Source organism: Neodiprion pinetum, chromosome 2 (genome assembly GCF_021155775.2).
Source record: "Neodiprion pinetum isolate iyNeoPine1 chromosome 2, iyNeoPine1.2, whole genome shotgun sequence".
In the NCBI taxonomy this organism is placed as follows: Eukaryota; Metazoa; Arthropoda; class Insecta; order Hymenoptera; family Diprionidae; genus Neodiprion; species Neodiprion pinetum.
The window spans coordinates 34,467,245-34,490,135 of record NC_060233.1 but is presented as its reverse complement, the minus strand read 5'-3'; the positions used below and the strand labels follow the sequence as shown (position 1 = coordinate 34,490,135).

At 39.9% G+C, this 22,891-nt stretch overlaps 2 protein-coding genes across 9 annotated transcripts; both read left to right on the top strand.

Moving 5' to 3' along the window:
• The first annotated feature begins 265 nt into the window (after positions 1–265).
• Lrch (Leucine-rich-repeats and calponin homology domain protein) lies at positions 266–19,142 on the top strand. Of its 6 annotated transcripts, none has more exons than XM_046612538.2 (14): positions 266–552; positions 9,819–9,963; positions 10,073–10,305; positions 10,389–10,525; positions 10,600–10,815; positions 10,906–11,091; positions 11,232–11,350; positions 11,579–11,728; positions 11,907–12,319; positions 12,417–12,568; positions 12,667–12,804; positions 12,922–12,999; positions 14,086–14,206; positions 17,570–17,731. In XM_046612538.2, the coding sequence occupies exons 1-14, from the start codon at positions 378–380 to the stop codon at positions 17,587–17,589; spliced, it is 2,283 nt and encodes a 760-aa protein (XP_046468494.1). In that variant the 5' UTR covers positions 266–377; the 3' UTR covers positions 17,590–17,731. The 6 variants fall into 6 exon arrangements, with proteins under 6 accessions (XP_046468494.1, XP_046468493.1, XP_046468490.1 ...); XM_046612537.2 differs by having other exon boundaries at positions 14,086–14,215; XM_046612534.2 differs by having other exon boundaries at positions 14,086–14,311; positions 17,570–17,708.
• Positions 19,143–19,800: 658 nt separating this feature from the next.
• On the top strand, positions 19,801–22,854 carry AspRS-m (aspartyl-tRNA synthetase, mitochondrial). Of its 3 annotated transcripts, none has more exons than XM_046612542.1 (10): positions 19,801–19,910; positions 20,095–20,346; positions 20,429–20,797; positions 20,919–21,095; positions 21,186–21,365; positions 21,448–21,558; positions 21,632–21,847; positions 21,952–22,164; positions 22,270–22,453; positions 22,544–22,854. In XM_046612542.1, the coding sequence occupies exons 1-10, from the start codon at positions 19,890–19,892 to the stop codon at positions 22,702–22,704; spliced, it is 1,884 nt and encodes a 627-aa protein (XP_046468498.1). In that variant the 5' UTR covers positions 19,801–19,889; the 3' UTR covers positions 22,705–22,854. The 3 variants fall into 3 exon arrangements, with proteins under 3 accessions (XP_046468498.1, XP_046468497.1, XP_046468499.1); XM_046612541.2 differs by having other exon boundaries at positions 19,805–19,987; XM_046612543.1 differs by lacking the exon at positions 19,801–19,910 and having other exon boundaries at positions 20,207–20,346; positions 20,409–20,797.
• Positions 22,855–22,891: the final 37 nt, after the last annotated feature.

The following is a 22,891-nucleotide window of genomic DNA, read 5'->3' as shown; positions in this document are numbered from 1 at the left end:
TATTTTAAAGAATGTCTACTCACACTGTCAAGTTTGAAAGCATAATTTCATTGATATACATTTTCGATTCAACGATTCGTTCGTTTCTGTAGTGCGATTAAACAACCGTTCAAAAATGTTTTGTCCGGAATCCACGGGAATAAATGAAGTCCTTTTAGTCCAATTGTATAGTTAGACAGCAAATTTATTTATTTTTTTTCACGAGTGTCGCGTCTAGCCTCTGTTTATTCGTGGCGAGACAGGGGGTGGGGATTGCTCTCGCAGCTAGCTTCAGTCGACCCGAGTCCGTCGTCTGTTAAGGGTCAAGGTACGACAGTTGTGTTGATTCGGTGGACTCGTGAGATTTAGCGTGCGTCCAGTCCCCCGGACCATGTAACATGGCGATGGTCGCGTCCAACATGAGTGGTCATATACAAAAACAGTTAACCCGTTCGTTGGAGCGGATTTTAGAAGAGGCGCACCTCAGCGGCGAGCTAAAACTGAGTGGTCGAAAACTGAAGGAGTTTCCGAAAACCGGCGTCAAGTACAACCTTTGCGACACCGTTACCGCTGGTATGTCGAACGATTGTTGTTTCCCTCCCTTCCGTCTTCGATCGCCGGTGGTATAGACAAACGGTTATGCACAGATGTCTCAGCGTTTTGTTGACCTCTGTTCACCGTATCTCGTAAATTAAATTTTTAATTTCTCCTTATTGCGTTGATTTTTGCTTCCGTAACTCGTCAGATTTGTTTACGTCACGCCCATGCTTTTCCGTTTATTGTTACGCCAATTATTCGTCCTGCACCCTTTGTCTTCCATCAACAATTACAGCCACTTATCACATCTCATTGCAGACATAATTTTAACTGAGATTTTAAAAAGCGTGAAAGAAAAAATCTATGTACGCAAGCTTGACGTATCGTACTTTCCCCTCTTTGACATTTTCCTATTCTTGTAACAAAGGTTCCTGGCTATCTTTACGTCTCTAGCATGGTACTAATTTCCGGACCGTAAAAGTGATGATAAGCTTCCAGGAAAATATAACGCGAGCTTCCCATCGAAAAGTAGCTTTAACTCGAAAACAATTTATTGGAAAAAAAAGTTATTACAGTTGACGCAACTCGTCAGGTTTGCTTATTCCTCGGTAACGCGATACCGGGGAGAGCGTTAATGTGATTGAATTATTAAATACGTATGCGCATCACGTTGCTTCGGTACGAGACGAGGACCGATTACGGCGTGCATTTAGATTTGCAATAGTTTATATTGTGTATTTCAGTCGTCATCGCCGACTTACTAGAGAAAGTCTACAGAAGAACGCGGCGAGGCGACCCTTCTCCCTACGGTCCTTGTTGATGTAATCGACGTACATACCTATTTATTTCTTCATTTATTCAACATTAAATAACAAAGTTCTGTCGGTCCCTTTGTGTGCACATACATAGGTTTGCTGTGCCGCGACAAACATACTCGTGGAGTGCATGTTTGTTCCGTACAGGACTTTGAACGGGCGGATAACGATGAATTCTCGCAGGAGGCATTCGTTTCGTTGTTTCTTCTTTCTCCGAGGCACTTAACTGTAAAACGTGCAGGAATGCAAAACTGCTCCTGTTCTCCTGTCTATTCCGATACGCCCGTTGCACAGGTGTGAACGAAGAGAACGGAAGATCAGTATCGCACCTGATAACCGGAGCACCACTCATTCGATGGTGATTCCGATATGGGCTGCGTCGACATTTATAACGTTTCGGTCTTTATCTTTTCCCAGTAAACCTCGATATGCTACCAATAATGTTCCAATCAGTCACAATCTCGGAGTGATTAAACAGTCGAGGGTTCTGATACCTTGTTCCTATAACGGTCAGTAGAACTCCTGGCAATACGAAGCCTACATTCTCCTATTACATTGCAGATACGAATTGCGTAATTCCAATTGAACGACACAAGAAAGATGGACTGATGCTTCATTAATCCCTGGGACAGGTCCCCTTAGGCAGTATGTGAAGAGGGAAAGAGAGAGAAGGGAAGTGTTTATTTTTCCCCCCCATTACGTTTACCGTTACAGGTCTTTCCACTGTTTCTGTATTTATATTTGCTAACTTGAAAGTTGGCACGATAAAGTGTTGTATAGCCTCTAAGCACAAAACATATACCTGATTCTGAATTTCTTGTACTATTTCGAGCGCCGCAGGCAATCTTGATCATGGTTCTGCTTGCGGTTTTTCATCGGATTGATCGAGGTCCGTACATCGAGAGGCTCTCCCCTTCTGGACCATTTCACCTCGCGTAAATGGAACGTTATTATATTTCATTCTCCAGTGGTTTCTGCTCGTGTATGGCTAACGCACGCGTTTCCTTTGTAGTACACCAATGCGTGGAAACCTAGCCGCCATTCTTCCTGCTCCGTCCTATTTTCCGGTTTATTATTGTGTTGCTAGCAGGCGCTTTAGGGTACGCCGAGGTAAAAGCGTAAAGTACGCCACGTTTACCACTTCGGTATGTATGTACTCTCGAGTGCTTTTTGCGGAGAGGGGCTGAGAGATTTTCCAAGCTTAGCTATAGCCGCCTTGGCATTACTTGTGGGTCGGTTTGCCAAGATGCGCAGAATTTTTATTCGCCCCTATTACGTGTATGAGGAGAATTGTTATTTTTACAATGCCGCAGGCACTCCGCAATCTGCAGTCGCACACACACACACACCGACCAATTTGCACTCGTCGTTTCTACTTCATCTTATATTATACTATTTTACGCCGGTCTTCCCGGAATTCATTTCCTTCCCGAGAAACTGACCTGCGGGGGTTGCATAACGAAGTTGTACCCCTCATTTCCTTCTTCTGATTAGATCGTCGGCTTCCCCCTTAGCTACGACGAGGGTGTCATTGCGCCCCTAAATTACTCAGCGTTTCTGGCAGCGTGACGTGGTAGATGTCGTACGACAAATGCGTTTTAAAAGTTTAACATCCATTCAACATGACCCAGCGCGCGGTTCTACTTGTTATATACAATTGGCGTTGACGAGTATTTCAATTAATTCCACCTTGTCATATCTTAATAAGCAAAGATTCTTACATCGTACAACTTCTATTTGCACTAAACCACAATTCTGCTCCGCTACTCATGTAGCTCGTCAGTTGTGATTTTATCTACACCTTTTCTGTATCCTTTGTCTCATGTAACGGACAAACGTATATAATTGTAGTCATGCAGATAATGGATGATAATGAGAATGACGGAACATACGTTATAGGCTTTTCGCAGTCACTCAGAAATACTTAAACTTTTATGCCTGCAGGAAGAACGATTGTATTTACGTATGTTATACGTATGTATGTTGAACATAGTAGTCTATGTATGTAAATCTGTCCTTCGTGAAAAAATTCCATATTGCGCATGTATGCTAGATATGGACGATATCTGTATTCGTATCTATATGGAATTGATTATATTTTCCCTGCGACGATGTTAGACCCTCGTGAATTGCAGTAAAGTATTTGTTCCCCGAGGTATATCTCGCTCGGGGATTTCCCATGGGAAGGCTGTCGCTGCTTCGCGAATATCTCGTGGTGACGCTGCATGCTTACTATATCCTCTTCACTTGTTCACTGGAAGCTCTCGTTCCGCGCATCCTGATAGTATTGCGAAGGAGAAATCGTTGCGACTTCTCCGTAGGCGGGGTTCGTCCGCGTCCTCCGCTTCTAAAGATAGCATGATGGTACGGTGTGTACGGTAGCCGGAGCAGCAGCTGCAGGGGAGGAGGCCAAACGACACATTAGGTCGATATTCCATAATGCCGTGTTGCGGCTTTTCTTGTGAGACGTCCATCGGGGCGGAGCGATGAATTCCTTGTGCTCAAATCGAACCGCGTTACCTCCCATAGCATCGATATTTCGTATCATGGAAAAATTTTACAGAGTCTGTGCGAAGTCATTTTCCGTAGTTTGCGTTCACCATTAGTTGTAATGAAATTAAAATTCGTATTTTAATATTTCAAACGATATAATAAAGATAACTTTCTCGACGCACATCCAATTGTAGAGAAGATATTTCCGTTTCAGTGAGTATGAAAACCATTGTGTAAGTTACGAAAATAGTGTGCGATGTGGTAGGAGCAAGATATTGTTGACCATTGTATAATAAAACCTTTCTCTGACTTTGAAAAGCAACTTCCAGACCTACTTGTGATTCAAAGAATAAAACAAATCAATAGGTTTCTTTCCACCGAGCACATAACAAACAATCGTATTTTAATACTCCGCTCTTGCACCTGGTGGGTACAATACAGCACATTCATAATCCCTAGTGTAATACTCGATATGACGTATGCGTATTATATACATACACAAGCTGCGTACAAAGCCGCGCGATGACCACACACACACACACACACACACACACGCATTCGACACTAAACATTACTACAATGCAAGTGTTGTATTATCCACGGGAGCTGACGTCACTGGGCGCAACGTCTACATATCAAGCTTTGGATATCGCTCACGATGACGGTGGAAGACATTATACGACCGTTTGGGAATCGGACGACCGGATGTCCTGGCGTTCGTCGTTCGCTTTCTCTCCGACGACCGGTGGCCCGGCCCCACAGGAATAGACAGGAGATCCGTCGGTGGACGCAGGTACACGTGCGTGTTGCCTCGGGGGTTAATAACTGAAGTTGTAAGTACACGCAGTCTGGCTGTCTACCTACCACTTGAGGTGCACGAGCGTGCGATCGCAAGTCCGGTGTCCACGCGTGGGCATCCTTTAAGATGCATATTCCTGCTGCAACGCACGCGATACCTAGACGGCTCGATCTCAAGATACGTTGACGCGGTCGTTTTACTTTACGCCACGGGTTATAATTAGAGCCCGGCGCCTTACCCCGCTGGTAGGGCTCCTCGCCCTGCGATGAGGATCAGGGACTCCTCCGACTTTGCTCGCTCCAGCTCCGAATTCAAGCGAGAAATCGTATATTACGTTACAAGAATATTAGAGGCACTACGGAGAGAGCAATTGCTTGGGGGGTGTCGCTGGCCGAACCCTGTGGGATTATGTATAAATGTTTCTGCGACGGGACGGTGGTCGATTCGCGCTAATCGAGTTTCATTACGGAGGAGGAAGTTTCCGTTCTTCCATCTCTTTTCTTACGTGTAGACTTGTCATTTCTATGGCCTTGCTGCCGGTGTAATGTATCCGGATACGTGTTAACTGTATAATTGTGTCGAGGTATACTTTTATCCTTTGTCGTGTCGAATTTCGCTTTAATTATGTTACCAAATTGTATTATTCTTCGACAAGAAATAATCGTGCAAGAGATAGTGTCTCGGTGTAAGACGGGAGAAAAATAATTCATTCGCATATTGAATGAGGCATGAGGCAAAAAAACTCACATTCATGTATTTGGCTCATTTCATTTACGTACTATCTGTGTATATATGACACGAGATACATTCGTATCTCACGTAAAATCAATTGATCCTTTATGGAGGTGCATCACACCGAGCTGTCTGTGAATTGTATAAGCCGTATCAATATTTGAGACATCGATGAAAAAAAGGTGGAGCTTGCGATAAGTTTACGACATGCTTCGAAAGCCCGATACACGCAACCATTTAATTAACGAAGTGGTAATTGGTAGGCACATCGATTTTCGTGTTTAGTCTGATGGAATGGCACTCCCTTCGTTCAAATATATAGCACTGATAATCGCAACTTCTCGTGCTCATGAAGCCGAGTAACCTCGCTGATGCCAATAATATCACAGTTCGATCGATGATACAACAGTAACGATTAGGTGACAGCTTATGGTGTGCGACGAAGCCGCCACTTTGTTTCTCTCGTAAAGAATGTGCGCGCGTCAAGTTTCGATACCCGGCGGAGGTAAAACACTCTTGTGGCCAAAATCGAATATGCGTTTCTTCTCTCGCCTGCAGCACGAGCGGCAAATACATTGATATAAATCCCGAGGAATCGCTTCTCTAGGCCTCTTCTCGCTCGGCATCGTCGACCTCTCACTCTCTTCTCTCCAGCCGTCAATATCTTCTTTTCACTTATAAGACTCAGCCTCTCTCGCCGCACGTGTTTGACGTTAACGTCAAGCACCTAACACATGCGCGGTGATATATAAACGGGCAAGGGCCTTGCGTTATTATTATTTCATTTTCATTGTTTTCTTTGTTCCGCCAACGGAATAAGATTTCCACAAAAATCTTGCCATGTTTTTTCATCGCTAGTCCTACCGCTTCCACAGCATAGAAATTGGTCACTGTTGCATTTGCAGGAAGCACAGATCAATATTACAGAGATTTTCTAAAATTAAAGAACCCGGCGAAAATGACGTCGCGTCGTTGTTCATCATCTGGTTGCACCCAGAACATGACGTAGAACATACGACTAGCCCATGCAACTACAAAACAAACTAAGTAGTTACGAGAAACGACTTAATTAACCTTAATCGTTCGATGACCCAGTCAGAACCCCGCAGAGCAACGTCACGTTCATCGTATAATATCATGAGTAATATGCCAACTCCTGGAATCATTTTCGCTCGCTCCATGCGACAGGATTTTGATTTATCGTCATTTTCCACAACGAAAATTTTGTTCGCACTCCCCGGTACAGCTGCTTGCATGCCTGCTTTTCCCGGCTTGACTCCCGCACAGGCGATGTAAACTGTCTTTTGCGGTTTACTCGACTTGACTTTACGTTATCCTTGGGTCGCCTCGCGCCTCTGTGTCGCAAGACCGTAGCAGCCACTTCCGGTACGGACGCGCCAGCTCGACGCGACCTGCATGCAAAATCAGCAGCTATTGGCCCGGAGTACATCAATGACCCAGGAGGAGTTGTCCTTCGTGCTGTAAATTCTTAATTCAGAAAAATAATCGTTAAATACGATATTAAGATTTGCACGAGATTAATATGAATCGGTTATACAGCCGGTATGACTTACCGCAATAAGTAATTTGGACGATAAATTGAATTTTGCACGACGATGATCCTCTGATCTACACAAAAAATGATGCTTTTGTCGCGTCATAAATTTGCAATATACAATATCGCTTTGATGGTCTCGTCATCTCTCAAAGACACGAGGCTCGAATCAGCAGACATTTGTGTATCCATGTGTGTACACCGGCTTATGTAGAGTTGTACAGCGGCGTGTAATAGCACCCAGGTTTTCGCTTCGACAGCGAGGCTCTATCCATACCCCCTTTGCAACTGTAATCGCTGTATCGGAATCCCGTGGGTGGTTGGAACAAAGTTAAATCTCAGCAGAAGCGGCAGCAACCGACGCCAATCTCGTTCTTTATCGTTACTTTGATTATATTGACGACGAGCGTAGACGGCCCTTGATAATTAATATAATTACAATAACTATTTGAAATTATATTGTGTTTACTATGTACTGTTGAGAAACTCGGCGAAGTCGGGGTTCAGTGACCCAATATGAACCGGGCATCCACCCTGCTGCGCACCGTGCAAAGCAGGAAAGGAATAAAAATGACGCGACAGTTGGCGCAGAGAGTCTATTATACATATATGGCAGTTCCATTTGAGTAGACATAGCGAAAGTGATGATCACGGAACGTGTTTCCCACGCTAATTTTGTATGTTTCACGCACTTACCGATTCGCGATACTTACTTCAATGTCCGCACTCCGATATTTCACCTATTATATCACGCTCCTTTAGTCGCAACGACATCGTTCGATAAGCATTGCAAGTCCTCATCCTCCTCCTCGTCTTTGCTAGCACACCCTCGCATGTGCACTTGGTGCGCCCTATCGATCGGCTAGTGCACGCCAAGGACCTCGACCTTGGGGCGAACTCCGGATTATCCCCTTCCAAACGAGGGGAAACGTGTAGGGTGCCCGGTGCAAGTCCTGGAAATGAAAATACATATGGTTATATTTATGACCAGTAAAAATAATCCTCTGTTGTGTTATCTTGGGATTTTACTCGTGTCGTCGGAATATCATTTTCAGATTTTCTCAATGAGTGTACCTATATTTAGACGAGCGTCGACAATGTTATATAACGGTCAATTCATTTTTTCAAAATCACGTCATCGGTTATTACCGTACTTGCGCGATTGGTAGGTTCAACCTGCTATACGCTAATGACGGAAATTCAGCTACTGCAGTTCGTTCGAAGACTGCCCTAAATTCAACCATGTTGCAACGTGTTCTTATTATATATATTACAGCATCGTGTGCATGACGTGGATGCTGCAACAATCACGCCGTCGAGGTTGTACGTATTGCAGGTAGAGGACGGTGTTTTCACCTTGGCCGCTAATTGGCCTGCTTTATTAACGCAATTAACCCGAGGTCGCGGTGACCGGACGCTTCGAGGAGATTGCAATCAATCGATTATCGAATCAAGCCATCTCTGCACCCTATTCTTCTTGCTTCTTTTTTCATCCAACCTTCCTCTCTCTCCTCTTCACTCCCAGTTCTCCAGGTCTCTCCCTTCGTTTCGTTTCTACGCGTGCCAAGCGTAAGAAGGATCCCCGAGACCCGCAGGAGCGTATTGATCAGGGCGTTCGGCGCCGGCAGCAGCTGAGTTGCGAGCCACCCTTCGGAGACGGGCACGTGGCTCGCACGCCCCATTCACGAATACACACTTCCTCGTCCCGGCCAACTCCGTGCCCTTTTCCAACGCAGCTGTTGTTGCTACGGGGAAACTAGGGACTGCCCGTCGGTGTAAATGCTTCAGGAATCATTATCTTGCACGGTTGTGTTCCTACCTACGCCCCGCACTTTTATATACGGTGTGGATTCAGGTGTATGTGCACTTAGGGTGTGCAAATGCATACGTATGGTAGTACGTACACTATGCGCCAGGAACAGGTAGCTCGACGAGTACTTGAAGCTGTATGTCGAATACTGCTACGGGCTAATGGAGGATTTCCACGCTCAGTCTATACTTTTTAATATTTTAGAACATCGAGTCGTGCAGTCATTCTAGGTTGACTTTTTTTCTTTCTCGTCCCACGCTTTACAATAAGATAGCAAACTTGTTGTCTCTAATTTTTTAATGTAAAAACTTCTCTCCGTCAATGTTTGCTGTCTTTCTCCTAAAATGATCTTGTTTTTAGAAGAAACACTGTTTTCTTCGTCATGTACAACTAATTTTCATTCTACGTGTTCGCCAGCTATATGATTAACATTTTCAATATTTCATTATTCTTGGGGTAGTATGAATACTGTCCTAAATGTTATTCATCGAGTTGGTACGACGAACTTATAGATCTAAAGAACTTGCGTGGTGCCAGTGTAAAAGTTCCATCATTTTTTTCCTATTTGGTGCTTTCGCGTTTGATCGGAAAATCTACTCACGCTAATTATTTGTCGTGGTCAAAGATATCCCGTCATGTTTAAGAAATTATTTTTACCTTGTAAAACAAAGTAAAATACAAGAAATTGTCATCGTATCGCGTGTAATAATGCTAGCAATAAATTTTGCAACTTCTGGATCGACCCCGACCGAAAACTTGAGCTGGTAGCTATATTACAGTTTGACGTATTTATAGTTCGAACTTGAACGTGATCTATGACTGCGAATTTTACTCGCGATAGAACAATAAATCCACGAGGACTATCGGTATGGAAGCACGCAAACAACTATTATGGAAGTGGCCTGCACAAGCCAAATGAATTAAATTCTTTTCCAATCTATCTTGAACCAGTCATTCATCGTGCAGATTGAATATTCTTCAAACATATCGAAAACTATCATACTATTCGATACAGACGTGGGTTTTTCGTCGACATTAAAATGTATTCCGACATCAGATATACGGAGTCTTAAAAGTATGCATTCGTTTCTGTTGCAGATTTGTCGAAAAATCGGTTCGCGGAATTGCCTGAAGAAGTAACCGAGTACCCTTTTCTGGAGAAACTTCAACTCTACCACAATGCGATTCGTGTTATTCCCGACACCGTCGTCATGCTCCAGTCCCTAGCCTACCTTGACCTGAGGTGATTTAACGATCACACACACGAATGGCGTGCATGAATTATAGTTGAACAAGGATTGAGCTTGTAAAAATTAAAAAAATAAAAACAATCAATCTTATCTCCCGTACAGTCGTAATCAACTCACCACCCTTCCGCGGGAAGTGTGTCGCCTTCCGCTTCAAACTTTACTCGTCGCTCACAATCGGCTGGTTTCCCTTCCCGAAGAACTTGGCAGGATGTCAGCGCTGGCTGAACTCGACGCCGGGTGCAATGAGATATCTACTCTTCCACCGCGGATCGGAGATTTGCCAAGGCTCAGGAGCCTCGACTTGAGGAGTAATCTTTTGGTGCAGCTACCAATAGGTAAGAATTAGTCGAAATATATAAACGTATACGTAAATGTAATCGTTTAACCAGGTATTTCTGTTTGCCTTAATGTTTCATAGAGCTCACGTACCTTCGTCTGGTGAAGCTCGACGTCAGTGGAAACCGAATATCTGTGCTACCTAACGAGCTCAGGAAAATGAAGAGCCTCATTGACCTCAAGCTGATGGAAAACCCTCTGACTTCGCCGCCCGCTTCGGTAGGTCGACAACCACGTTATTTCATATAATTCCGTCTCGTTCTCTGCTCACAAAGTTATTCATTACATTACAGTTATGCACCCGCGGTCGTATTCATATCTTCAAGTACCTTGAGAGACAGGCCGTGAAGCACGAGCGTGCGAGGGGCGGAAGGGCTCGACGCATTCCCTTGGAGGCCCGCGGACACGCCACCCTTGACATAAGGTCCCACAGACGCCACAACGTCGACAGCGGGTACAGCACAAGCGACGGAGTTGACAAACGATGGTCGCAGGAAATCCACCCTGGGGTTGGTGTCCTTGTATTGATTGTTTCCATTTAGTTTTCGTCCAAGAGACGCGAGTCTACGATTCAGCTTATTTTTCAAACGTATTTCCAGTTCCTTCTCATTCCCCAGGTCCACGAGGGCGACGTTCGCGGACCTTGGCGTCAAGAATGCTCACCGCTGTCCATCGCTCTGCCTGCTCGGGAACCAGCAGTAATCAATGGCTCATGCAGTGGTACTTCGACACCCAGCACGATATCGCCGGGGGAGCACACCTCGCTGGAGGATGAACTAGGAAAGGTAGATAAAGTTTGATTAGATTTTTCGTTACTTTTGCGATGGATCCGACTATTGTATCGTTTACGCGTTGTTGAATACAAATTTGCGAAGATTTTACACATCTAAACATTTTTGTTTCATCGTGAAATTTATTCTTCCAGGCAATGATACTGCACGACCAACTCGAGAAGCGGAAGCTGGAAAGAAGCACATCTGATAACTGTGGTGATCCGCGGAGAATAATAGGAGCTAATTGTCCAAGTGCTTCTACCATATCAGGGTATGTTTTTTTATTGAATTTTCAATTTCAATATTCTCTCTGTGGTTTTTTTTTCTTTTGATTATTGAAAAACGCGACAGTTCGACGTCCCGGTTGCTCTTTATTTGTAATTACATCCAGTGTGAATATTTAGTATTTTAAATTACTAATAACAGTGCCAAGGACGTAAAATTGTGCTGCGTAACTTGCATGCGTGCATGAGAGATGCTATTGAGAGTGTTTTTTCAGCTACTTGGAAAGTGTTCCATTGACCCAAATCACACACGAACCACCCCTTGGCACCCCGCAATCTATACAACCTATTCAAACAACAGTCAACAATTCGCTACAGGTCAACGGAGATGAAAAGAGGCCTTTGAATCACATCCAAACATACAGGTAACGCTCTTTCTTCTGAGACCCAAGTTCGGTGCTGCAACAATTTTGTTTTTCTCTTTCAGTTCTGTTATTCATTTTCTCTTGTTGTTTTCTCTTTTTTATATTTTTATGTGATGTATAATTATTAAATTCTGGTGAAATAACCATTGGTAGTAATTGTATGTTTGATTTTTTTAAGGGAATACAAAGAGGCTTTGAGACAGCAGAGGGTGAACGAAGGGCCTAGCGTGTACAGGCTATCCAAGCAGATTACACCACCAGGCAATGAATCTGCGAATGAATCCCACGGCAACGAAGCATCAGATGCTAATCAAGCCAAAGATAATTCTCAGTCTAAGCAAATATTCACTGATGAAAATTCACTGAAAAGGCCGGTACAGAAAGTACCACCGTCCCGTATCAATTATCAAAATGCAGGCATTTTCAATGGTGGTAGCAATAACGAGTATAACAACAAAAACGGAAAACTCACTGAGCAAACTTACAGAAAGCCTAACTCACCTATAAAAACTTCCACTAGTATTTCGTCGATAAATTCTAGCCCAAGTCATGCGCCAAGACTCGTCAAAACTGCTATAGGATACGTGGATGGTAGTTAATTTTTTTACACAACTTTTGTAAAAACAATTTTTCTACGAATATTTTAGTTACCTCTTCAAAACAATCGAAAAACTTTTTTCTGCTTTAGGTAACAAGAGTCCAAATAGAAGTAGTGGAAGTCCTAAATCAACACGGTCTGTCACATGGAATAGTAACATGCCTGAAAAATATTCATTTACAATGCGCAGAGAATTCGAACGAGCCAAAGAGGAGGCAGATTTGATTGAACAGCTTCGAAGTGTAAGTTTTAGGCCCAATTGTATGAATCTGCAGAGAAATCACTGTTGGTGACTGTTCAAAGTGCCTAACGTTTAAATGTCACTTTGCCTTTGATGCAGCACATAGAGACAAGACTGAAGATGGCTCTTCCGGAAGACCTGGCGCCAGCTTTGACCGACGGTGTTGTTCTGTGTCATCTGGCAAACCACGTTAGACCTCGTTCTGTAGCCAGTATTCATGTTCCTTCTCCTGCTGTGGTAAGTTTACAATCTTGTACACGGTATGATGCAAATATTTAGGCTTAAGTGAGGATTTTTCATATGCTGCTTTCCATATAATTTGTTCTATTCAACTGATCACTGTGATTTATATAGCCGAAACTGACAATGGCGAGATGTAGGCGGAACGTTGACAACTTTCTTGAAGCGTGCAGAAAGATCGGAGTAGACGAGGTACGAAATATACATTTCAGAGTGATTATAGGATAAGTGTCACGAAATTATAAAATTTGGTATCGAGGATACATATCCCGCATGCATTAGTAAATGTTATTATGCTTACAAAAATTACCCTGTGCCTTATAGAAGGGATCATATTTCTTATTCTCCTATCACGTTTTTTATCTAAATACAGCACAATAATGTTGTACATATCAATACAGCTCTCACCTAAATAGTCATTCGGTGTATCATAAAGGTATTTTGTAATCAATAGACCTATATAATAGCTTCGTTTTATCTGTAGGCGTAGATACCAAGTTATCAGGCAATTTTTGAAAACTTGAATGCACGTTTATTGACAAGTTATTCACTCGTCGTGCTCATTTCTTGTATATGTAGTAAATATTTGCATGGTGAGTGAGAGGTAGATTTAATTGATTTAAATACTAAGGATCATGAAAACATTAATCGGCACCACCTCATATTATTGATAAGGTGTAATGGGTTGTATTACTTTAGCTTTTTCATGCCTGATTATGTGAATGCGTAGGTAATGGTGAAGAAATTAGTCATTTGAATTTTCTCAGTGAAAAACGTGCCAATCCAACAACTACTAGTCAGTCCCTACTTCTCTACATTCCCCAGTACAAGAATGTAACTGACAATACAACGATGTCATTTATTTTCTTTAAAATACGTGAAGATTAATATTTGACAACGCGTGAAAGCAGGAAGACGTGTTAGCTGCATGCAATGGATGATATTTGCTTTTGTGTCTGATAGGTCGTAACAATGATGCTTTTTTAGAAGTCATACTTAATCGAAAATGTCCGAGTTAGTTAGTCATTAAAACAGTAACTGTAAAGAGAGGGAAAAAAAGCTGTCAAAAGTTATTATGATTTACTGAATACAGTGGGTAAAAAGATGAAATGAAATTGTTCGTTGAATTATTGTTAGATGGATGCTAGAGGCTATAACGAAATTTACGAAGATATTAATGAAAAGAAATACGGACTGTTATGAGATGTAGATTTAAACGGGAATGAAAAGTCTGGAAGGTGAAAAACTGGGACTGACTAGTGTGGTTGTTGGTTGCAGGAGGTGTTGTTGGACGCGGACGCGATCATGGACGTGGGTTACATGGATGCCTATGGGCTGGAGGCTCTCGGGCGTCTAGTATCAGCGCTTGTTGAATTAGAGGGCTTCGAAGAACCTGCAGGTTCATCTCGTACGATTCAGGACAGCGTCCTCTCCTCGATGCTTTTTGCCACGTTTATTACTACTCTGATGCTACTATATATTTTTCCAATCCCTGAGTAGGAAGGTTAATTCCCGAACAGTTGACGGACCTTTTATAATTTTGCTGCAACAGCTGTAATTCTTAGCCATTAACATTCGCTGCATAGATTGTAGGATATAACAGATCGCGCTTAAATGCAATGTGGACATGTATATCAGAACGGTGCTTAATTATTACTTAATACGCATCAAGGATGAAAAAATAAGAGATGGCTGATTATATCGCATTATTGGCAATATGTATAAACACTTTTGTAAGAAAATATCTTGTGCGTGTTCCAATTAACCTAGCTTTGTAACATTAAACATGCCTTTGAAGTTAGATATTCCTAGTGTAGTCGACCAAAATGCCGAGGCTCTCGAGAATTGATTGGCCCGTGAACGATTATAATTTCTTCCAAAAATAAGCAGATGTATATGTAACTATCAATTGAGCTTTCGTTTCTTCGAACATATCAGAAAATATTCATAAGGTTTTGCGGTTTAAATTATTCGACATATGTCAGTAACATTTACAGGACGAACAGTTCTCAAGCAGTTTAGCCCAACATAGACGGCAGGGCACAGCAGAGCAGGGTCACCGCGTTCCTGCTGCTGCTAATTTATTTTCATAGATGCGCGCCAAATGTAATCGTATACCTACGTGTAAAATTCATACGCGTAGCACGAGTATTAACACGAGTTATATTTAATATTAATCAATCAATCAATTTATTATGAAGGTTCGATTCAAAGGCGAAATCTCTCCACGTGTAAGTTCCATACCAAATGGTTATTCTGACACGTGCTTCTATCTTATTGGGTACAAGTTTGGAATTGACGTCAACTTTTGATACTAGCATTTAAATTTGTCCTTGAACTCGCAACAACGTAAATTTACATACATATATTGTATTAGATTATACTGTAATAAGTACGTACAAATTAGCGAACTTTATTTATACTATTTCACAGGAATCTTTTGTAATTCAGGTAGGAATTACCAATTATTTATTTTCAATGCTACTGTAATAACTTTGCATAATATTTGCTACATAGCATTCATTGCAATAATCTCATCTGCTCGCAGGCATCATTATATTTTGAAATCTAAGTGAACTGTTGCCATTCAAAGTTTCACCCTCTAGTCTCAATGATACATTCTATCTAGTCATGATATGGCCAAGCTGAATGGCAACCGATTTTTCGCAGGGAATAGGTGGATAATAAATAGTATTATTTTATTTTCATTTTTGAACAATCTTGGTTTTGTTATTTCTTTCAAATTTTGAAAATGCATTTTGTATTTTTGCAGAGTGAGTTTATCTTTAATGGATTTGATTATCATTAGGCATATGGATATTTGAACAAAAACGCAAATCGTGTTTGTTCTTATTTTTATAACTTCCCTCCTAAAATTGAAGCTCGATTCAACTAATTTGTACATTGGTCTGATGTGAAAGTTTGTTTGTAATGTATATACCGGATGTCTATATCCTGCGTTTTAATTATAAAATCAGTATTAATAAAATTGGGCATCCGCCCGGGTACGAATATTGATATGCTAAAAGACTGGATTTGAAGTATAGTTTTTATTCTGATATCGTCGGCTTGGAGCAACAATATCCCATCTTAGAATTTCGTTGGATAACATCGTGTTTCCAAAGTGATTTCCGACGATAGCCGACATTTTTGAACGACATTTTGAGCTGAGGTTTTGTTGAACCAAAACCTGAGATGGGATGTTGTTGCTCTCAGCTGACGATATAAATTTTTATCGGAAGGAAGTAGTTGACTAATTTAACGTCTTTGTTGTATGATGTGGAAGCGAAATCATTCCGTTATTATTAATATTCGTTATTGTACATCATTTAATTAATCTAATTGGTGCTTGGTTTTTTACTAGAAGCTTAAGCGTTTGCTTTTAATTGTTATGCATTGGTTCTTAATTTATTATTGTATGATATAAACCAGTTTTCAATCATTATTTATTTATTGAAAAAAATTATTTTGTATAAGTATATGTGATGATTGGTCCGAAGTTGGAAGATAAAGTGGTTGATTGAAATAATGGTGTAAATCAATTTGAACCACTACTATACAGCATGAATTCTATTTTTCAAATGAACTTTTTTTTCTACTAATCTACATTATTTCAATTACATTGTTACCTGTGAAAGATTTGTCCATGTATGTTTGCGGAGGTTGATTCTGAGACGATTATTACGATTTTCACACGTTACTCGTTTGAGGGTCAACCTGAGCAATTGTACATCTGTAATATACATTCACAAGATTCTGCTCGAAAACTATGTAATTTGCGATATCATAAGTAAATGACTGTGTGGTTTACATGCAATCTACATACTTATGTGCGTGGTATACAGTGCACGTGATTATTCATTACAGCAAATATTCGACAATCTCAAATTATTCGCTACTTTTGCTGTTGAAGAAACTTTTGAGGATTATAAGAATATGTGTACTGGTAATCACAGCACTATATGTGTACTATATAACGTCATTAAGCTTGGAAAATGCAACTTTTCGATCGATTTTACCGATTGCACTATAAAAATATTCCATCCCTCGTTTTATCGTATACCAGTTTTATTCACTTCGATGCTGCACAGTTATCAGACCTGCGCTAAAGCAGTGCAAGAACAAGTCTAATAATATCAAAAAGATCTGAACTGCATATAATCTTCTTGATACTGAGCGTGTGACGTTTAATATAAACATAGTATTTCGTAACATTTGTGTTTTAAGTCTGAGAATGAAAAAAAAAATTTAAATAGGTTTCCGATTCTTCAAATCAAATTTTGTATTTTCAGTCTGACTATAAAACACGATCTCAAAATGCAGATGGATCACATATTTCACGAAAAAGTGATTTTTGGATTGTAAAGTTTTAATTCTTTCAATTTGTTCAGGATCATATCTCACAGGATATTTTATCTTCCTTCTTACATGTCTGATACAAACGGATGGTCGAATATTTTTTTCTCTCTTCTTCGCTTATCATGTACCAACCTAGTGTACCATCTCGTAATGTGTAACCAAAATATATCCTTGTAATATCGTCATTTTAAAATAAAATATTCTTTTTATACGGAATATCAGTTTTCAATAACTAAATGATTATACACCATGAGTGCATGAGTTTCCAAAAAAACCTCGGTGGTGAGCTCTGTCAAAAAATATTTCTTTTTAAAACTGCCATGTGCATCTCATATTTTATCTTAACTAATCAGTTTTATAAGCCATTCCTAATGGGTAATTGTGGGTTTTCAATATTTTGCAGAACTTGGTATGCTGTGCTAGCGATGTATTGGAAGGTGGTCGTGGTGTCGTACGAGTTGCAGTCACAGTTGCGGAGCTACTCAGATTCCACCGAATGCGATCACCTCTGCACATAGCAGCCTCTGGATCTCCGCCAATAATAGCCAGCAACTTAACTGCTTAGCGTCAGAGTATATAAAGAATCGAATTTTATTACTGCTTATGAGGAAACTAGATTTCCTTTATTGATGATGTCAAAGTTTGCTGGACGGCTCCAAGCAATTCAATGGCAAACTTATTTTTATTCTTACATTTAGTTAGGTACACACATTAAAATGTGACAAGCAGATAGATTTGACATTAATGTTAGGTGCATAATCTAACGAGACTTATAGACTAATTGAATCGTAAATAATGTTACGACTTCGTTTAAACCAAACTGTACGCGTACCGTCGCTGAATATTGATAAAGTTTATCCACCTTATGGTTAGATAGGTAAATATTTGACTCATTTTTTTAGTTTAAAGATTCTTAATTATACACATATAACTCGCATGTACATTGTATACATTGTAGGATCTCAATTATGACGCTCTGTTAAGCCGATGTTATATATAACTACATCCTAATCGAATTGCGATCTCAGGTGATATGTATTGTGCCTGATAATATTAAATTTAAATCATGTTCAATACTTTACTGTACACGTAATTGGAATGATTAGAATTAGATACCTAATGTTGGATTGAAACTAATGCTGGTTTGAAGGTGACTCTGAAAATTAGGCGATTAGATTTTTGATACATACCAGTGTTTCCGTAAACTTTTATGTCGTTGTGTGTAAATTTCGGGTCCAAGCTGAAACCGTTCTTACAGGACAAACGAAAGTACTTCGAATAATCGAGTCAATAATTTCTAGTGTACGTTTTTCCCAATAGAATGTGTTGAAAAATTTACATACAATCGAACTAAAGCACACTGAGAATTGATTTTGATAATTGATGATAGTGTTATATTAATACCGGCTTATAAACGGACTGCTCGATAGCGTATTTATTGTGCCAAAGATGTAATTTTACTATCACGCAACAGGGGCACGAGATCGGTTGGCCTGTTTCGGTTATTATAATAGTATATCTGCCAATACTATCGAATAGATTTTACCTGCCTATCAACGTATCAATCTTGAGTAGCATTATACTTGAGAAATGGTATAAGATTACTGTACGCGTTAGATTGACTACGTTACCAAGCATTTTAGTAACGCAAATGTGTTATAACAATTAGGAAATATGTTTTGTAACCTAGTATATGTATAATATTAAGCCACACGTTCATATATTTATCATTTACCATTATATCAAAAGTCATGCGATAAAATTCGCCTTTATAATCTGCCAGTACTATCTGTGGCTTCTTTTCAAAAGAATTTCAAAATTCAATGTAAGTAATGAAGATGGGATTTGTCATAAATGCATCTGATCATGCGTATGTCCGATTCTTTCAACGATCCATTATCTAGTGATTGTTTGTGTATTTTTGAGTATTATACAGAAACATGATGTATTTGAGAATAAAAATTGTGTATGACGAATTTTAAATTATTCGTTATTTACAAATTCCTGCATGAATTCTGTTCACAACATTAACGGTTTTCTATATCCCCCGAAATACTTTGTTCGAAAAGTTAATCTGGACTGATATTCCGAGCGCATGAATACCAGTAGCTGAATTGCCATTACATTTTCAATGGTAAAACTATCGAAGCAAAGTCAGAATATTAAAGGAAAATTTCAAAAGTATAATGGAATTCAAATAGGTGACCGGACACAAAAACAGTGAAATATTTCAATATGACCTGATTCTCCATCCAACATTTTAAGCAGGGAGGTGTTACAACGACATTTCTTGTTGCGATAAATGAATTTTTTTAATAAGTTATTGTATGACTTTGCAATAACATGTATTGTAATAACAAAAGATTTTTCATTTTACTTACGGTACATGGTAACTATGGTAAGAAAGTTGGTTTCGATACATTATATAATGACTAGTTCAAGTATGAAAATATTATTGTATTTGATACTTTAACGAATAGCAGTTAGTTACTTAATAAAAATACTTAGTTATTACATGTAAGTTTATGCTGCTTTCCCACCTGTTTTTAAGTTGCACCGTGGGTGCGTGCAATGGTAATTGGTCGGTAACGATAGGAATCTTCTGTACCGAAGCTCTCCTCACAATTCCACGCCTTTTTACATCAGCTTTAAAGTGCCCGGTTTAGCTGGCTGTCGCCTTTGGCTGCCTCTAGTAACCTTCAGTCGCCGGTGCGTGTATTGCGATGACAAAATGCATAGGCCAGGTAAAATACTGTTGAACATCTGCTCTAGAAGATTTCTAAAAGGTTTTCAACAGATTCTTGGAGCCAAGCTATCAATGGCAAGTTTGTATTTCAGTAAATGCAATTTTATGAGAACTGAACATTTAATTACCTCATACTATATATCGTTTGCAATATTTTCACCTATTGAATTCCTTTCCATTAGGTATCCAGTGGTATTTCCTCATCGAGTGCACCGTTCAGTTATGTACCAGTTAATAAGGCCTCTACCACGTTACCAGAAGCTACGATTAAGCGTGATAAATATTCTCACAGAACGCACAACTGTGGTCAACTAACAGTTGCCAATGTCGGTGAAAAAGTTGAGCTCTGCGGATGGATGGAATTTCAAAGAATGAACAAGTTCATTACCCTCAGGGATAACTGTGGATCTACACAGCTAATAGTACCAGACGAGGTAATACAACTAGATTTGTTAAGTTAAAATTCAAGACTTTCTGATATTTTCAATTTGTAAAGTTAACAGAATCTTACTACAGAGAACAGATCTAACCAAAACGATTGAAGGCATATCTTACGAGACAGTAATAAGGGTAATTGGCACTGTAAACCCTCGTCCGAATAGTCAAGTGAATAAAAATATGGCTACTGGTGAAATAGAGATTTTGGTGGAACACCTTGAGATTTTGAATCCGTCCAAAACACAACTGCCATTCCCCATTCGACAGTTTATCAAAGCTAAGGAATCACTAAGAATGCAGTACAGATACTTGGATTTAAGATTCCCAGAAATGCAGAGAAACTTGCGAATCAGGTCTAAAGTCCTCATGAGAATGAGGGAATTTCTAATCAACAAATGTAACTTTGTGGATATTGAGACACCCACACTTTTTCGTCGGACCCCGGGGGTAAATTTTTATTGATTATGTACCATCAAATAAAATCTTACAATGAAAAGGCCATAGTTCTAATTTTATTAAGAATTATAAATTATTAACATTCAGCAAGGTTTCTCCTCACCTGTTTTAGGGAGCACAAGAATTTATTGTCCCTACACGGAATCCTGGTAAATTTTATTCTCTTGTTCAAAGTCCGCAACAATTTAAGCAGTTGCTTATGGTTGGTGGGATAGATCGTTATTTTCAAATTGCTCGATGTTATAGAGATGAGGCCGGAAGAATGGACAGACAGCCTGAGTTCACTCAGGTATAATTATGTCTTTACAAATCAAGTTGGCAATTCTATCATTCTTGAAGCGATACTTGTTAGTATTGCTCATCACTTGTACCATTGCAGCTAGATATTGAGATGTCTTTTGTTGACCGCGAAAGCATAATGATGCTGACGGAAGATCTGCTAGTAGAGTCTTGGTTAGAAGAACTTGGCGAGATCAGTACACCGTTTGAGCAAATGAGGTATGACGACGCAATGGAATTGTATGGTACAGATAAACCAGATGCAAGATTACCTTATAAGGTGAGATGGAAGAATCTAAACTCTCTTCGCGATTTGACTAATAATGAAAATCAACTGTACATTTATATATTTCTGGACAAAGCTTCAAAACGTAACAGACATAGTGAAAACTTCAATCGCATTAACGACCAAAACCGGGATCGAATACAATGATAATTTCGGAGCGTACGCAGTGGTGTTTCCAAAAGAAAGTGTAAGTAGGATTATTTTCTGTACACCGTAACTATCTTGAAACTATTTGGTGCTATAGTTTAGTACAATTTTAGAAAAACTTTAGTAACTCCACCAAAGCGCAGTTTGATGATATTTCAAAGAGAGAATTTCCTCAAGCTAAATTACTGCAAGTGAAGATTACTGAAAGTTCGTGGAAAAGTGGACTGACTACTCTACTTTCAAAAGATGTGGTGGATAGTATCGAGAATAGGTTGAATTTACACAACGGTGATATGCTGTTCTTATCCGTTGGACAAAAGCCAGATGTAGTGAGTATCATTTAGAAGTAAAAACTTAAGGAAAATCCTTGTTAGTTATTGTGCTTCCATACACTTCAACTCGATTGTATTAAAAATGTAGTCCACGGTTTCAGCAAGAAGTTCTCGGCAAACTGCTGATTCTCTACACGAATATACTGGAGTCAAAAGGAGTAACCCTTAGAGCGCCAGGTTTCAAGTGGCTATGGATTGTGGACTTCCCCTTATTCTCAAAAGAAGATAACGAAAATGGCATCAGGACAACACACCACCCATTTACCCAGCCACATCCTGAGGATTTACACTTACTGGCAACAGATCCATTAAAGGTTTCAGTAACCAAAATGACTACGCGATATTTACCTTATCGCAATTTTCATATGAATCTATCTCATTTTCTTATATAAAGCATTATTCAATTACATTTCCTTCAGGTGCGCGGTCTACATTACGATTTGGTATCAAACGGCTGGGAGATTGGTGGAGGATCAATAAGAATACACAATTCTCTTTTACAAAAACAAGTACTGGAGATTTTGGGGATTGACACATGTCAGATGTCACATTTACTCGAAGCTCTTGATAGCGGAGCTCCACCTCACGGAGGAATTGCTCTTGGTATGTTTTCATTGAACGCTTTGATACTGGTGGATTGATAAGTGTCATTTCAAATTCTATGAAGCTTAACAATTTTATTCCTCTTTCAAGGTTTAGATCGCTATATTGCAATGTTATGCAATGCCACAAGCATAAGAGATGTTATCGCGTTTCCCAAAAGCATGGAGGGCAGAGATGCAATGTCTGGTGCTCCAATTCAAATATCTGATGAAGACAAAAAGCTATATCACATAAGAACTCCAGCAGATTGACAATTGAGTAAAAATGTCGAATGCATATACTCTCACTTTCTGTGAAAGTGTGTCATGCGTTGTTCTCCTTAATTCCAGTTATGTTATGAGCTGATGCTAGACAAAAGTGTAAATATTAAACAGGAATAAATTCTATATTTGCAAATCAAAGTATTATATTGCAATTACTTGGCTTATTGGATGATGA

What these genes read in the sequence shown, in the direction of transcription:
- AspRS-m (XM_046612541.2), top strand. Translation starts at nt 19,898, where the DNA reads ATGCATAGGCCAGGTAAAATACTGTTGAACATCTGCTCTAGAAGATTT. An exon ending in AGCTAATAGTACCAGACGAG is followed by an intron (nt 20,347 to 20,428) that starts GTAATACAACTA and finishes ATCTTACTACAG; the next exon opens with AGAACAGATCTAACCAAAAC. An exon ending in ATGCAAGATTACCTTATAAG is followed by an intron (nt 21,366 to 21,447) that starts GTGAGATGGAAG and finishes TTCTGGACAAAG; the next exon opens with CTTCAAAACGTAACAGACAT.
- Lrch (XM_046612534.2), top strand. Translation starts at nt 378, where the DNA reads ATGGCGATGGTCGCGTCCAACATGAGTGGTCATATACAAAAACAGTTA. An exon ending in CTAGCCTACCTTGACCTGAG is followed by an intron (nt 9,964 to 10,072) that starts GTGATTTAACGA and finishes TCTCCCGTACAG; the next exon opens with TCGTAATCAACTCACCACCC. An exon ending in GAAAGATCGGAGTAGACGAG is followed by an intron (nt 13,000 to 14,085) that starts GTACGAAATATA and finishes TGTTGGTTGCAG; the next exon opens with GAGGTGTTGTTGGACGCGGA.